We start from the raw sequence: 18342 nt of genomic DNA, 5'->3' as shown, positions 1-18342 counted from the left end.
GCCCAATCAAAAGCAGGGAGCAACATACTAGAGAAAAAATATTTCCCACCATAGCTTAAAGCAGGATTCTCACTGTGTGAGAAGTAAAGATACAGCTCTGATCCCCTGGTCTAACCTCCTGCATGATTAGACAGTGTATAGAGCACAGAGGACTAACACCATTCAGATAAGGTTGATGTGTGGGAAGGGAAGCACAATGGAGTTTAGCTTTGCCTCATTGCAAACTCTTCTAGCATCTCTCCTCCTATAATACAGTCAGTTCTGCTGTACTGCCCGTTTCCCACATTGCCTTCCAGAAGTGAGAGGTCAAATTGTAAGCTCAGGACAAACAATGCCAAAGATTCCAATCAGATAAGCTGATGATTCACTACACAAAGAAATTAATAATTGTACTTATAGTCCTTGAATGGAATATAAATTTACCCTGTTACATAGCAATACAATGGTGTCACACTATTTTATGTATAACATTCTGTACCTGAACAAGGAGGCTCAGGGTGCACAATGCTACTGTATACATTCCCATTCAATAATACAATAATAAATTATATGGAAAGATATATACAGTGGGTACGGAACGTATTCAGACCCCTTTAAGATTTTCACTGTTTGTTTCATTGCAGCCATTTGATAAATTAAAAAAAGTTCATTTTTTCACATTAATGTACACTCTGCACCCCATCTTGACTGGAAAAAAACAAACAAAAATGTATTGGGCAGGTGATGAGCAGTGCCTGGTCTTCTCCACGCATAACGCTTAGAATTATCACCAAAAAGGTCTGTCTTCAACTCACCAGACCAGAGAATCTTACTTTTCATAGCGGGCTTTCATATGTCTTGCACTGAGGAGAGGCTTCCATTGAGCCACTCTGCCATAAAGGCCCGAATGGTGGAGGGCTGCAGTGATAGTTGACTTTGTAGAGCTTTCTCCGATCTCCCAACTTCATCTCTGGAGCTCAGCCACAGTGATCTTGGGGTACTTCTTTACCTCTCTCGCCAAGGCTCTTCTCCCACAATTGCTCAGTCTAGGAAGACTTCTAGTGGGCCCAAACTTCCTTCATTTAAGGATTATGGAGGCCACTGTGCTCTTAGGAACCTTGAGTACTGCAGAAATTCTGTGAAAACAATGAACGTTTTTGAATTTACCAAATGGCTGCAATGAAACAAAGAGTGAAAAATTTAAAGGGGGTCTGAATGCTTTCCATACCCACTGTAAATTTGCACTGATATATGGCACAATATGCTTGTCAGCATTTACTATACTTCTGGCATTCCGTTTATGAACCAGGAAGTTCAGCCTGAGCTATTCTATAGATCCCAACCAGATAATCTGATGATACACTGCACAATTAAATTCAGAATTGTACCCAAAGAACCTGAATGAAATATACAGGTGCTTCTCACAAAATTAGAATATCATCAAAAAGTTAATGTATTTCAGTTCTTCGATACAAAAAGTGAAACTCATATATTATATAGAGTCATTACAACCAGTGTGATCTTTTTCAAGTGTTTATTTCTGTTAACCCCTTTACACCAAAGGGTGGTTTGCATGTTAATGACCGGAGTATTTTATCTTAGTGCATTGGTGTGCCACACGGCCGAACCCTTATTGAAGGCTGGCTGTTTCATTAGGTATTGCACCTGTGCATTTGCTATTTTGTTTGGGTCCGCTGCACCCTGCTTGTGCATTTGTATTGAGGCCTATTTAGACAGGTAAGCATCTTTGCCTGGTTTTGGTGTTTTTTCTTGAATGTGTCCTTTTTTGGTGTTTTTCATGTTAGAGTAGGACTGGCAATACGTAAGGACCCTTGGCGTGGGTTGCCAGCTTCCATATTATGGCCCTAATATCAACTAATACCTTACATATATTTATATGTTTTTTTTGCACGTATATTTTTTGCAGGGTGCAGCTGGGCCCAAATTGTTCTGTACACTGTGGCCTCTGTTCACACGGGATGCATTTTAGCACTGGGCAGCCCGCCAAAGGGCGTTATTAATAGGCTGTAGCCAGATGCTTTGTATTCCTTGTGTGAACATGCCACATACAGAGTATTTTATCTTAGTGCATTGGTGTACCACACGGCCAAACCCTTATTGAAGGCTGGCTGTTTCATTAGGTATTGCACCTGTGCATTTGCTATTTTGTTTGGGTCCGCTGCACCCTGCTTGTGCATTTGTATTGAGGCCTATTTAGACAGGTAAGCATCTTTGCCTGGTTTTGGTGTTTTTTCTTGAATGTGTCCTTTTTTGGTGTTTTTCATGTTAATGACCGGGCCAACTTTTACAATTCTGACCACTGTCCCTTTACGAGGTTATAACTCTGGAATGTTTCAACGGATCCTGATGATTCTGACTTGTTTTCTCATGACATATTGTTCTTCATGATAGTGGTAAAATTTCTTTGATATTACCTGTGTTTATTTCTGAAAAAAATGGAAATTTGGCGAAAATTTTGAAAATTTCACAATTTTCCAACTTTGAATTTTTATGCCCTTAAATCTCAGAGATATGTCACACAAAATACTTAATAAGTAACATTTCCCACATGTCTACTTTACATCAGCACAATTTTGGAACCAACATTTTTTTTCTTAGGGAGTTATAAGGGTTAAAAGTTGACCAACAATTTCTCATTTTTACAACACAATTTTGTTTTAGGGACCACATCACATTTGAAGTCACTTTGAGGGGTCTATATGATAGAAAATACCCAAGTGTGACACCATTCTAAAAAATGCACATCTCAAGGTGCTCAAAACCACATTCAAGAAGTTTTTTAACCCTTCAAGTGTTTCACGGGAATTTTTGGAATGTGTTAAAAAAAAAAAGAACATTTAACTTTTTTTCACAAAAAATTTAATTCAGCTCCAATTTATTTTATTTTACCAAGGGTAACAGGAGAAATTTGACCCCAAAAGTTGTTGTACAATTTGTCCTGAGTACGCTGATAACCGATATGTGGGGGTAAACCACTGTTTGGGCACATGGCAGAGCTCAGAAGGGAATTAGCGCTATTTGACTTTTCAATGCAAAATTGACTGGAATTGAGATGGGACGCCATGTCGCGTATGGAGAGCCCCTGATGTGCCTAAACATTGAAATCCCCCACAAGTGACACCATTTTGGAAAATAGACCCCCTAAGGAACATATCTAGATGTGTGGTGAGCACTTTGACCCACCAAGTGCTTCACAGAAGTTTATAATGCAGAGCCGTTAAAAAAAGGAAAATCATATTTTTTCACAAAAATGATATTTCGCCCCCCAATTTTGTATTTTCCCAAGGGTAACAGAAGAAATTGGACCCCAAAGGTTGTTGTGCAATTTGTCCTGAGTACACTGATACCCCATATGTGGGGATAAATCACTGTTTGGGCGCATGGCAGAGCTCAGAAGGGAAGGAGCGCCATTTGACTTTTCAATGCAAAATTGACTGGAATTGAGATTGGACCCCATGTCGCGTTTAGAGAGCCCCTGATGTGCCTAAACAATGAAACCTCCCACAAGTGACACCATTTTGGAAAGCTGACCCCTTAAGGAACTTATCTAGATGTGTGGTGAGCACTTTGACCCACCAAGTGCTTCACAGAAGTTTATAATGTAGAGTTGTAAAAATAAAAAATCATATTTTTTCACAAAAATGATTTTTTCGCCCCCAATTTTTTATTTTCTCAAAGGTAACAGAAGAAATTGGACCCCAAAAGTTGTTGTGCAGTTTGTCCTGAGTACACTGATATTCTATATGTGCAGGTAAACCACTGTTTGGGCGCATGGCAGAGCTCGAAAGGAAGGAGTGCTATTTGACTTTTCAATGCAAAATTGACTGGTTTTGAGATAGGACACCATGTCGCGTTTGGAGAGCCCCTGATGTAAACATTGAAACCCCCCACAAGTGACACCACTTTGGAAAGAAGACCCCCTAAGGAATCTTATCTATCTTATCTAGATCTTATCTTATCTTATCTAGAGAACTTTGAACCTCCAAGTGTTTCACTACAGTTTATAACGCAGAGCCGTGAAAATAAAAATTCTTTTTTTTTCCACAAAAATAATTTTTAGCCCCCAGTTTTGTATTTTCCCAAGGGTAACAGGAGAAATTGGACCCCAAAAGTTGTTGTCCAATTTGTCCTGAGTACACTGATACCCCATAATATATGGGGGAACCACCGTTTGGGCGCATGGCAGAGCTCGGAAGGGAAGGAGCACCGTTTGAAATGCAGACTTAGGTGGATTGGTCTGCAGGCGTCACGTTGCATTTGCAGAGCCCCTGATGTACCTAAACAATAGAAACCCCCTACAAGTGACCCCATATTGGAAACTAGACCCATCAAAGAACTTATCTAGATGTGTTGTGAGAACTTTGAACCCCCAAGTGTTTCACTACAGTTTATAACGCAGAGCTGTGAAAATAAAAAATCTTTTTTTTCCCACACAAATTATTTTTTAGCCCCAGGTTTTGTATTTTTCCAAGGGTAACAGGAGAAATTGGACCCCAAAAGTTGTTGTCCAATTGGTCCTGAGTACGCTGATACTCAATATGTTGGAGTAAACCCCTGTTTGGGCGCACGGGAGAGCTCGGAAGGGAAGGAGCACTGTTTTACTTTTTCAACGCATAATTGGCTGGAATTGAAATCGGACACCATGTCGCGTTTGGAGAGCCCCTGATGTGCCTAAACAGTGGAAACCCCCCAATTCTAACTGAAACCCTAACCAAACACACCCCTAACCCTAAACCCAACCCTAACCATAACTCTTACCACACCCCTAACCCAAACATGCCCTTAACCCTAATCCCAACCACAACCCTAACTTCAACACATCCCTAACCCTAACACACCCCTAACCCTAATCCCAACCCTAACCACACCCCTAACTCCAACACACCCCTAACCCTAATCCCAACCATAACCCTAACCACACTCCTAACCCTAATCCCAACTATAAATGTAATCCAAATCCTAACTTTAGCCCCAACCCTAACCCTAACATTAGCCCAAACCCTAACTTTAGCCCCAACCCTAACCCTAACTTCAGCCCCAAACCTAACTTTAGCCCCAACCCTAACTGTAGCCCTAACCCTAACTTTAGCCCCAACCCTAACTCTAACCCTAATGGGAAAATGGAAATAAATAAAAAATATTTCTCCCTAACTAAGGGGGCGATGAAGGGGGTTTGATTTACTTTTATAGTGGTTTTTTTTGATTGGCAGCTGTCACACTCTAAAAGACGCTTTTTATTGCAAAAAATAGTTTTTGCGTCTCCACATTTTGAGAACTATAATTTTTCTATATTTTGGTCCACAGAGTCATGTCAGGTCTTGTTTTTTGCGGGACGAGTTGTCGTTTTTATTGATACCATTTGTGGGCACATGACATTTTTTGATCGCTTTTTATTCAGATTTTTGTGAGGCAGAATAACCAAAAACCAGCTATTCATGAATTTCTTTGGGGGGGGAGGGGTTGCGTTTATACCGTTTCACATTTGGTAAAATTGATAAAGCAGTTATATTCTTCGGGTCAGTACGATTACAGCGATACGTATATATATTATTTTTTATGTGTTTGGCGCTTTTATACGATAAAAACTATTTTATATAAAAAATAATTATTTTTGCATCGCTTTATTTGGAGGACTATAACTTTTTTTATTTTTTTGCTGCTGATGCTGTATAGCAGCTCATTTTTTTGCAGGACAAGATGACGTTTTCAGCGGGACCATGGTTATTTATATCCGTCTTTTTGATCACGTGTTATTCCACTTTTTGTTTGGCGGTATGATAGTAAAGCTTTGTTTTTTTTATTTTTACGGTGTTCCCTGAAGGGGTTAACTAGTGGGACAGTGTTATAGGTCGGGTCGTTACGGATGCGGTGATACTAAATATGTGTACTTTAATTGTTTTTTTATTTAGATAAAGAAATGTATTTATTTTTTTTTTACACATGTAATTTTTTTTTTTTACTTTATAACATTGCCCCAGGGGTGGACATCATGTTATAGTGTCAGATCGCTGATCTGACACTTTGCAATGCACTGTGTCAGATCAGCTATCTGACAGGCACTGCAGGGAGGCTTGCTGGCGCCTGGTCTGAGCAAGCGCTTTCAAGCCACCTCCCTGCAGGTCCTGGAAGGAGCCCCGTGGCCATTTTGGATCCAGGGCCTGCAGAGAGGAAACGCTCGGTACAACGTGATCCCATTGTATTGTACCGAGGGTTTCAGGAAAGCACGCAGGGAGCCCCCTCCTTGCGCAATGCTTCCCTATGCCGTCAGAATGCTGCTTATGTGCATCGAATGATGTTTAATCGCAGTGTACGGGGTTAATGAGCGGTCCGTGACCGCTCCTGGCACATAGTGCTGGATGTCAGCTGCGATAGTCAGCTGACACCCGGCTGTGATCGGCCACGCTTCCCCGTGAGCGAGGCTGATCGCGTTAGACGTACTATCCCGTCAGTGGTCTTACGGGCCCATACCACCTCGACAGGATAGTACATCTAATGTCAGAAAGGGGTTATTGTTGATGATTATGACTTACCCAAAATCATTATCTCAGTAAATTAGAATACTTTATAACACCAGCTTGAAAAATTATTTTAAAATCCGAAATGTTGGCCTACTGAAATGTATGTTCAGTAAATGCACTCAATACTTGGTCGGGGCTCCTTTTGCATCAATTACTGCATCAATGCGGCATGGCATGGAGGCAATCAACCTGTGGCAATGCTGAGATGTTATGAAAGCCCAAGTTGCTTTGATAGCAGTCTTCTAATCATGCAGGAGGTTAGACCAGGAGATAAGAGCTGTGTCATTACAAATCACACAGTGAAAAAATTGGCATCAAATCTATTAGTTTGAGCTGTATGCAATATTTTTCAGCCATTGAAATTAATGGGATAAAAGTGCAAGTAGAAGAGTATCAAAAACATTCGCAAAAAGGCAGCAAAAACATGAATATTTTAAGAAGTCTTTTTCTGCCAGCACTCTAATTTTTAAAGCTTGAAAACATGCAGCAAATACAAAACCTATACAGATATGCTTAACTGGTATGTTGCCTGGATTTCACAATGGGCAGACATTATGGAAATACTGCAGTATGTCAGGTCTATTACTTCTGTCAAACTGTTCTACTAAATCATTAATACACATTTTTTCATAATGCAGTTGTACAAGAGACCATAAGAAACTTATTTAGTCTCAAGTTGGGTTTCATAGGAGACTGTGATTTTACCTGTATATTTGCTGATTGCTGGGAGATGGGCGCTAATGCTTCAGTGACAATTGAGGGTATGTGCACACGATGCGGATTTTGCTGCAGATCCGCAGCGTTTCTGCAGCCGTTTCCCATGAGTTTACAGTTCAATGTAAACCTATGGGAAACCAAAAATGCTGTGCACATGCTGTGGAAAAAAATGCGCAGAAACGCAGTGGTTTACATTCCGCAGCATGTCACTTCTTTCTGCGGATTCCGCAGCAGTTTTACAGCTGCTCCTATAGAAAACTGCAGTTGTAAAACTGCAGAAAAACAATGGTAAATCCGCGATAAATCTGCAGCAAAAACGCAGCGTTTTTGCCCTGCAGATTAATCAAACCTGCTGCGGAAAAATTTGCAGTGGCCAAGAATACGTGTGCACATAGCCTTAGAGCAGGGGCGGACATACCACCAGTTCAACCGGTGCAAACGCACCGGGGCCCAGAGCGGGAGGGGGGCCCAGAGCAGGAGAGGGGGCCCCGACGGCGGCGGACATACACGGCATTGTTGTGATACCTGTAATCCTGTAATGAGCGCCGCGGTACCCAGTGACCACTGGTGAAGAAGCTGCCGTGCCCGGAGTCTGCGGTGACCATCTGTCCACAGTCCGGGAGAAGGAGTCGGGAGCAGGTGAGTATCATATTTACCTGTCCACGATCCACATGCCGGGCGCCGCTCCATCTTCCCGGCGTTGCTCCATCTTCCCGGCGCCTCTCCGCTCTTCCTGGCGCCGCTCCATCTTCCCGGCGTCCCTCCGCTCTGACTGTGCAGGTCAGAGGGTGCAATGACGCATATAGTGTGCGCGGCGCCCTCTGCCTGATCAGTCAGTTCGGAGAGACGGGATGGTGAGGACCAGCGGGCAGAGACAAGAGGTGAGTATGTCATTTTTTTTTTTTTTATTGCAGCAGCAGCATTTATATGTGGCACAGCGTTATATGGAGCATCTATGGGGCCATAATGAATTGTATGGAGCATTATGTGTGGCGGCACAGCTTTATATGGACTCCATATAAAGCTGTGCCACCACATATAATGCTCCATACAATTCATTATTACCCCATAGATGCTACATAGCACCTATGGGGTAATAATGAATTGTATGGATCATTATATGTGGCGGCACAGCTTTATATGGAGCATCTATGGGGCAATATTCAATAATGAATTGTATGGAGCATTATATGTGGCGGCACAGCTTTATATGGAGCATCTATGGGGCAATATTCAATAATGAATTGTATGGAGCATTATATGTGGCGGCACAGCTTTATAGGGAGCAACTATGGGGCAATATTCAATAATGAATTGTATGGAGCATTATATGTTGCGGTATGGGGGGGACCCAGGAAGATTTCTTGCACAGGGGCCCTCTGCAGTCTGTGTCCGCCCCTGCCTTAGAGCAATGGTATAGTTGTGCTGCTGACCCAAATTGTGTGCTGACCCAAACTGTGCAGCTTTGCCTCTGCGCAGTGGCATCGAAACTTGCCCAGACTTGCAGGTAATATTGCACTCCAGCAATTTCAGTGAGCTTCAGAGCAATGCTTAGTTATAACGGATGCAGTCTATGCTGCTCGATCAAACTAATTAGCATTATGTATTATATTCATTGTCCTGCTTTTCAGAAAACACATTACACACATTACCTTCATTTACGGTATGTTAATTTTTCCATTTAACCCCTTTGCAACTTCATAACCCATAATTTAATCAATAATTATGTTCCACTTCTTTTTAATAACCTCCTTATAACATATAATATGTGTGTAAATAACTTCATATATAGATTTGTTATTACAACACATACTACACTAAGTTGCTGTCACTGTAAAATAATTGTATGAGAATTGCAGCAATAAATGAAATTAAAGCATGTTTTATTAATGCGGTAAATGTTGATTTTGCTTTTTTTTTTAATCTTTTCACAATCTTCACTTTTAAGGAGAGAACAATGATCCATTTCTGAGTACATCAGGTAACATTGAACCATCCATATATAATTTGGTGGTGGCATTATTTCTCTAATGGCAAATCAACTATAGATGTATAATCACCAAAATAATCGACTGTAATGTACAAATATAAGCGGCAGCCTTTATTCTGTGGATGTGTTCATTCAGTGATGATGTGAAATTTGAACTGATATTCACTTATTTTAATTCAATCAAGAAGTTACTCTTCTAATATAAATAGGGGGATTTTCGGTTATTTAATTGAATAATATATATAATGAGGATCTCAGGTTGTGGGTTGTAATAATAATCTAGGCAGGTTAACAATGCAACTATTTTTATATCTTACATCCATGGTCTTACAGCGATTTCAGGTGGATAGTCACAATGCAATATCCCCAGTCCACAAGATCACATCATGGGGCCTATAGTTCCACTGCTCGTGTACCAGGTGATACTGTTTCTAACTGTTTCCCAACTTTTGGTTGGCCCACAGCTTTTGTATCTCCCACCAGTATAGTCTGCAGTCACAGTCCATGCTCCATACCATGACTATAGCACATGTAACAACAGTCCTTAAGATAGTTCCTCACATCCAGAAGATAGATATCACAAACGTAGCACATATATCAAGCTCCAGCTGCCAACAAAAGTTCTTAAGATAGTTCCTCACATCCAGACAACAGATACCATGACCGTAGCACATGTATCAAGCTCCAGCCAGTAAGCCATCTCCAATCTCCATATCCCATCCATACAGGGGCACCAGGACCTCATCAACAGATCCTCGCCCCTCAGCGTAACTGCACTAACTGACTCACTAAACATGTGGCTTATTGTTCTCCCTTTCCTGAGATGAGCCGACTGGATAGGCAGAAGTGTTCACACCCTCCCCCTTAAACATTTGCCTTTAGCTCAAAGAATGAAGAATGTTCCAAAAGCCCAGTCTATAGCCCGTCTGCAAGGTTGTGTATTAGAGATGAGCCTTACAGAGAGGAACAAAGACACCCATGAGTAAGACTGCTTATTGCAGTCGAAACGCGTCGACTGGGTCATGTAGACCAGAGGTGTCAAACTGCATTCCTCGAGGGCCGCAAACAGGTCATGTTTTCAGGATTTCCTTGTATTGCACTGGTGATAATTTAATCACCTGCACAGAATGATTCCAGCACCTTGTGCAATACAAGGAAATTCTGAAAACATGACCTGTTTGCGGCCCTCGAGGAATGCAGTTTGACACCTCTGATGTAGACCATGTAAATTTGTCTTTTGTAAGCACTATATTTTCTTTTTAAAAAGAAAAGGAAAATCCAGTCCTGTCGAGCCGTGCTCCAGTTTTTTCTATAGGCTTTATATATACATGAGATCCACACATTGATTTGTGAGGCTAAACACTTTTCAAGAGAGATTTGTGCACCTTAAACTGACACGCAAACAAATCTCTAATAAACTCAACAATAAGATGGACATACTGATGCTAGGTGCTGGAAAAAGTTTGTGACCAGTACAACCCCATTAAATAACAGCTTTATTATACTACTGGATTCCTTCATATGGCAGGAAAACGCTACACACTAAGTCTCAAGGGAGACACAGAGACGTGTCTCCCTTGACATTCCAGTTTTTATAGGGAGGCTCTGTATTTTATCACTTCCCAGAGACTTTAATAGTCAATAGTAATAGATGTAAAAAAGAAATATAGTGATAAAATATCATTATTTAAATCAGATTTTTATCATACTTTTATGTTTGACTTTTATGATTATTCCTTTATTTTATGATTGCCCATATAGAAATCTGTTCACATAAAATTTATAGTTTTAATACTTGAACTATCAAAATAAGCTACCGTTTCCGGTTTCCTGTAGTTCTCTGCTTATATTCAAACTCATTAAAAGTATCATTCACTGTCTAAAAGAGTAGTGACCATGTATGCCCCCTTCTGTTCTCATAGACAAATAGAATAGAACAGAGGTCAAACAAATGCACTACAACTCCATTCGCACAGAGGACTTGAATTTGTCCCCCCTATTCTCATGATTGGTTGGGGCCCCACTGTTTGGATTTCCAGAAATCATAAATGTATTACTTATTCTATGGATATGTGTATGTTGTTTATGGAGAAACCAATTTAATTAAATAAAAATATACTAAAATACATTTTTTTATGATTATAATACATAATAAAATGCCCAACACTAGAATTTTCACCTTCCATGTGTTATTATTGAAACCTCCAGCAAAATAACAATAATAACAATAGTATAAAATAATACACATCCATGGAGAATTTCAGTATGTTTCTACCTAAAAAAATAATGACTTGTATTTGACTATTAAGTGTAATATGTATGATGTAGCCTATCCTGTAACAGTACATGGCAGGCAACTCTACTCGAAGTGTGAGACTACAAGGGCGGCTGGTAGGACATAACCAAAACCATGGCCCCATTCGTGCAGCCATTGGCCTCGGCAGGCAGATTTTCTGTTGTGTGCGACCAGCTCCCTATGTGTAACCACATTTCCTAACAAAACATAGCACCCAGGATGCTATAACGTTATGGTGGTTAGTTAGCCTAAAGTGGTTTAGACATGACACAATGTTAGGGTTGGCGGATTGCACTAAATAAAAAAAATTAAAGTGCAATCACAACCTGGGGTCCACCGTGCAGAGATATATAACTGCTGCTAATGTGAACAACGACGGAACAAAACAGCGTTACCTTAAACACACTGTGTTAACTCCACACAGTATGAACAGGACACAGAATACCTAGCTCTGTTAACTTCAGAGAGGTAGAGCTCCGAGTTTGCTAAGTATTGTACCCTGTTAAACTTCACAGGGAAGATAGCACGTGGAGAGAGCTTGCTCTGCAACTAATCTGTGCTAATCGCACACATGAATGGAGCAGATGTTTAGCCAAGACAAAGAACTCCTATGACGCTAGGTACAAAACCCTGTAGCCTTTGTAGAGAAGTATAGCATAAGGGTTGAGCTTGCTCTGTAACTGAATTGTGCTAACCTCACACGTGAATGATACAGATGCTAAGCTAAGCGGCTAGTTACCCCAATCCAGAAAGCTTCCCGAAATTGTACCTGACCGGCACCCAAAGCATGTAGCAGACTAGAGACTCAGGCATTGAGCCAAAGGTATGAAACCAGATAAGTGTGCAACCTGCCTGCCAACGTGTACAGACTCTGTGGGTAGAAGGACACACACAAATGTGCAGACAGAGTGGTAGAGTATCCGCCCACACACACCAAATAAGAAAGATACTAGCGCGCCCATGTGCGCCGCTGAGAACCTTTTAAAAGCAAGACTCCACCCCAAACATTCACGCCCAGCCGGCCGTGACATTGCCCCGCGGGCCAATCCGGAGCCACCACATCACCAGAGCAGTTACGTCTGACCACCAATGAGAGGACGCCACATCATGGACATGCTCATTAAGGTGATATCTGGACTTAGACTCCATAGCGCAAGGCTGCACCTGAATATCAGTAGTTACCATAGACTTGACTGGAGAGCTAGCAGTAGCCAAATGTATACCACAAGCCTGAGCAAGACGCTGGGACCGACGTCTGCACTGAACAGCAATCCCAGCAGCCCGACCAGAATGGGGGACCACAGCACCACCAGATGATGCTTGGGATCTATCCTGCGCAGAGGGAGAATCCCAACACCTAACACACAACTTAAAAAGGGCATTCCTCTATTTTGCTAAAGCTATAGTCTTTAGCAAATAATTAAATCATCTTGGAATAAGAGAGACATCTAAAAAAGCCTGTGTTCTGTCTACTAAATGCTGGGGGATTTTCCTCCACATACCACTCAGACAATCTGGAACTCTTCAGTGGCAATGAATTTCTCATGTGTACAGGAGGCTTTTGTTTACATTACACCCAGGCTGAAAAATTGCTATATAGTGGCTAGACGTTCCTATAGCATGTGTCCCACAAGAATGTCTGGAGAGCTGTGAAACATGTAGGAAGCTGATACAGCAAAGGGATATTGTGTAGATTGTTTATTTTGAGTCCAAGGTTATGTTTTATATATATATATATATATATATATATATATATATATATATATATATATATATAGAGCGCCCCCAGACACAGGGCCACGAGTTCTCGGTAACGGGCCTCTCTGGTTCGGTTCTGAGGCTGTCATGGTGGCTAGACCCGGTCCGCGACCCTGCTAAGGGGCGTCCAATAAAGGTGGTGCAGTCTGTCAGGGGTTTGTGACGCCACCTGTGGTGTTCGGTCAGGGTGACCGACGCTGCTGTGGGGTCCGCTGGGGTGATGGAATGGCAGCTAGATGGTATACCTTCCCACAGGTGAAGTATGTCCCCAGGGCTTCCCAGTAAGGTAGATGGTAATGGTGTAGGGTGCAGTCAATAACGAGGACACAGGGTTGCAGTCTCTTTACCTCTTTACTGAAGACTTCAGGATCCTCAATCTAGAGCATGCTTAACAGGGCTATCTGAGACCGGCCGGTCCGATGGGCACATCCAGAGTTTCCTTCGCAGATGGAAATCGTTGCCTACCACTAGCGCCTGTGTGTTGTAGTCCTACCCTGCTGAGCATTCGGAATAGTCCTCACAACTGCTGTTCTCGTTCGTCGTTCTCTACAGCTCTCTCGTTCTTTGGTTCCAGATCTTTCTAGTTCAACGTCCCCAGGTATGTTATGGCTAGGACGCACCCGTATGACGGGAAGGCCTGGAGGTCTTCCAGGACCCTAGAGACGCCCCTCTCCCACTGTTGCCCCCTATGTCTTTGTAGGTGTTTAGGTGAGACAGCCAACCTATAATTAACTGTCCTGCGGAGTTCGAAGTAAGGCCTAGAGTCAGTTACTCCGTCGGTGTTCCGGCCACCGGCTACGCGCCTCAGTAGGATGTTGCCTCGGTCTCACGGTACGACTCCTACTGGTACTCCTTTGTGCTTGATCTCGTTTACACTGTTCCACAATATCCTTCCCTTCGTGTCTCTCTCTTGGATACCGCCTCAGGGTGTGCAGGCACGGTTCCGTTACGTTCTGCTCTGTTCGCTAGGCACCTGCCAGGTTCCCACGCCTGACAGGGACCCCCTGTGTCTTCTCCCTGCAACACCCCCTGCCAAGGGATGTTGCCTGAATCCAACCCAGTCAGCTTCTAACTAACTTCCTCCCCAACCCCTAGTTTTACCAGTGTGAGGAGTGGCCCAATAAATAAAGCCTTTTGCTCCCCCTAGAGGCCGGAGTGTGAAGTGTAATGTGTTCTGGTGATACCTGGTCAGGAGAATTCCTTCAGACGTACCATCACTCCCCTTAGTGGCAGAGCGTCATACTGCAACGACCAGGTCTCTGGGGCACTGCATATATATATATATAATATACAGTATATATGTATATATATACTAGATGGTTGCCCGATTCTAACGCATCGAGTATTCTAGAGTATGCATGTCCACGTAGTATATTGCCCAGCCACGTAGTATATTGCCCAGCCACGTAGTATATTGCACAGCCACGTAGTATATTGCCCAACCACATAGTATATTGCCCAGCCACTTAGTATGTTGCCCAGACACGTAGTATATTGCCCAGTGACGTAGTATATTGCCTAGTGACGTAGTATATTGCACAGCCACGTAGTATATTGGCCAGTTACATACTATATTGCCCAGTCACGTAGTATATTGCACAGACACGTAGTATATTGCCTAGTGACGTAGTATATTGCCCAGCCACGTAGTATATTGCTCAGTTACGTAGTATATTGCCCAGTCAGGTTTGTCACAGGTGAAAAAATAAAAAATAAACATATACTCACCTTTCCAAAGGCCCCTTGTAGTCCATGGCAGCTTGCGGTCCCAGGGTTGGTATCAGAGCACAGGACCTGTGATGATGTCGCGGTCACATGACCGTGACGTCATGGCAGTTCTTTCTAGCGCAAGCGCGCAGGGCCTGTGATGACATCGCGGTCACATGACCGTGATGTCATGGCAGGTCCTTCTGCCATACCATCTTTGCCACTGGAAACTGCAGCGGAAGATGGCGGCCGGCGGGAGCGCCTCAGCGGACTACGGAGGGTGAGTATAGCAGGTTTATTTTTTTAAAATTATTTTTAACATTACATTTTTTACTATTGATGCCGCATAGGCAGCGTCAATAGTAAAAAGTTGGGGACACACAGAGTTAATAGTGGCGGTAACGGAGTGCGTTACCCGCGGCATAACGTGGTCGGTTACCGCCGGCATTAACCCTGTGTTAGCGGTGACCGGAGGGGAGTATGCGGGCGACAGGCACTGACTGCGGGGAGTAAGGAGCGGCCATTTTCTTCCGGACTGTGCCCGTCGCTGATTGGTCGCGGCAGCCATGACAGGCAGCTGCCAAGACCAATCAGCGAATGAATAACCGTGACAGAAAGACAGACAGACAGATGGAAGTGACCCTTAGACAATTATATAGTATATATATATATATATATATATATATATATATATATAGGTGTTTGTAAAACAGGTTTTGTTGCCCAAGGCTCATTTTCATGCCTTTTTCGTGATTTTTATTCTAAATACAGTTCTTCTGGAGGATGAAGTCCTACACAGGTTTTTAACACCAATTTAACAAGTTGATAGACCAAGCAGAAGCCTAAGATTTTAAAAGGGTTCTCCGAGAATTAGATAACATAGTGTCCCTGATATACCGGTAATTCAAACTGCATTCCATCCTAGTCACGTAACAGTTAAGCAAGTTGAAGATTAAATGATCTTTAAAAGGCCTAATGTTAAAGGTGACACATTTCCCTTGTATTTTATGCAACAACTAAAATATTTTGTAATGTTTTACATTTTAAAACTACAAAAAGGAAAATGGGCAGATGCAAAACTTTGAGCATCATTGGAGATTTGTGTGCTCAGATAACTTTGACCAAGGTTTCAGACCTTAATTAGCCTGTTAGGGTTTTGGCTTGTTCACTCTCATTGTTAGGAAAGTCCAAGAGTTGAAAATTTCCCAACTTTATAAAAACCCAACCTCCTCTAACCTTGTGCCAAAAAACAGCAACCATGGATTTTTCTAAGCAACTGCCTAGCACTCTGAAAATGAAAATTGTGGAGGCCCACATAGCAGGAGAAGGCTATAAGAAGATTTTCAAGTTTACCTTTTCTCAGTTAAAAATGAAATTAAGAAATTGCAGTTAACAGGAACATCGGAGGTCATGATAAGGTCTGGAATACAAAACAAATTGTCACTGAGAGGCTGCTTGTAGGATTACTAGTGAGGCAAATCAGAACCCCCATCTTAGACCTTCAGAAAGATTTAGCAGACTCTGGATTTGTGGTACATTATTCTACTGTTCAGATACACCTGCACAAACATGGCCTTCATGGAAGAGTCTTTAGAAGAAAACCTCTACTGCGTCCTCATCATATAATTAAGAGTCAGAAGTATGCAAAAGAACATCTAAATAAGTCTGATGCATATTGGAAACAAGACGTGTGGACCAATGAGGCTAACATAGAACTTTTTTGTCACAATGATCCAAGGTATGTGTGGAGGAAAAAGGGCACAGACTTTCCAGAAAAGAAAATCTTACCAATCTTAAGCATGGGGGTGGATCAATCATGTTTTGGGGTTGTGTTGCAGCCATTAGCACAGGGAATATTTCACAAGAAGAGGAAAGAATGGATTTGAATCACCCCCACGTAAGGGCAATGGGGTACTCGGTACCGGGTCCTTCAGTTCCCTCAGCGAGAATGTCACGTTGGCCCGACCCGGACCGTGGCCCTATGAGGGGCGCCCAACTAAAAGGCAGAGTTCGTAGATAATGATAGTGTTCGTGACGCCACCTGAGGTATTCGGTCAGAGTGACCGACGCTGCTCACGGGTCCGCTGGGGTGGTGTTATGGCAGCTAGATGGTATACCTTCACACAGGTGAAGTATTTCCCCAGGGCTTCCCAGAAGTGTAGATGATGATGGTGGATGATGCAAGGCGCGACAAATAGCGAGGACACAATGGGTGCAGTCTCTTCACCTTTACTGAAGGCTTCAGCATCCACAGTCCAGAGTGCTGGATCACAGGGTAGGCAGGGCTCAGCTGGTCTGATAGCAATTCCAGAGTCCCCTTATCCAGGTGGAAATCAGTAGCCTTCCCCTTGCGCACAGTAACGTAGTAGGTCCCTACTTGCATTAGCTACCATAAGGTCCTCACTGTTGTTACTTCTCTCTCTCTGTCCCCAAGAGATGGATAGGACAAACCCGTATGACGGTGGTGGCCTGAGGCCATTTTATAGGGACCCGAGCGACGCCCCTCCTCCACAATTGCCACCGTGTCTGCTTAGGTGTTTAGGTCGGACAGCCAACTTGGAATTGACTGCCCTGCCGGTCTCTGAAGTAAAGCGTAGAGTCTATTACTCCCTCGGTGGTCCGGCCACCGGGTCTGCGCTTCGGAAGGAGGCAGCCTGCTCCTAGCTGGTCTCCCACCGATGTTTCACTCCTGTTGCTATGACTTCTTTTCTCACTCACTACAGCACAATTCCTTTCTTGTCCTTTCTTAGGATGCTGCCGCATGGGTTGCAGGCGCATCTCCGTGTCCTTCTTTCCTTCCTTCTCACTTCCTCAGACTTCAGTCTGGATCTGACCAGGGATCACCCCAGCCAGCTCGACCTGGAGACCTTTCCTCGTCGGTCTCCAGCCAGTAACTCTCCTCTCCTCCTTCCGACTATCTCCTTCTCCCTCCAGTCAGCTTCTTTTGCCTAACTTCCTGACCAACCCACCAGTTTTACCCTATGTGAGGAGAGGCCTAGTGAATAGAACCCTTAGCTCCCCCTGGTGGACTGGAGTGTGAAGTGTGTGTGTGGCTGTGATACCTGGTAAGGTGGACTCCTTTGGTGCCATCAGACGTAACATCACTCCACCTGGTAGAAAAGCGACATTACTGCAACGACCAGGACTCTGGGGCGCTGCAGATTCAATGAAATTTCAACAAATTCTTGATGTAAATATAACACCATCAGTATAAAAGCTGAATTTGATAAGAGGATGGCTTCTTCAAATGGATAGCGATCCTAAACACAAGTCAAAATCCACAATAGACTACCTCAAAAGGTGCAAGCTGAAAGTTTTGCAATGGCCCTCACAGTGCCCTAATCTGAACATCATTG

The 18342-nt window shown here is 42.9% G+C and overlaps 1 protein-coding gene across 2 annotated transcripts in view; it reads left to right on the top strand.

Moving 5' to 3' along the window:
* LOC138665341 (P2X purinoceptor 1-like) overlaps positions 1-18342 on the top strand; it is a 178377-nt gene that overhangs the window by 73388 nt on the left and 86647 nt on the right. The window contains exon 5 of one of the 2 annotated variants that reach the window (XM_069752737.1): positions 9184-9216. The exons of the other annotated variant lie outside the window; for it this stretch is intronic. Coding sequence (XP_069608838.1) covers positions 9184-9216 — 33 coding nt within the window. The remainder of the gene's footprint in view (positions 1-9183; positions 9217-18342) is intronic. 2 annotated transcript variants of the gene reach the window in all.

The sequence above is a fragment of the Ranitomeya imitator genome, chromosome 1 (genome assembly GCF_032444005.1).
Source record: "Ranitomeya imitator isolate aRanImi1 chromosome 1, aRanImi1.pri, whole genome shotgun sequence".
Lineage (NCBI taxonomy): Eukaryota > Metazoa > Chordata > Amphibia > Anura > Dendrobatidae > Ranitomeya > Ranitomeya imitator.
The sequence above is the reverse complement of the archived record's forward strand: the minus strand, read 5'-3'. Positions and strand labels throughout refer to the sequence as shown.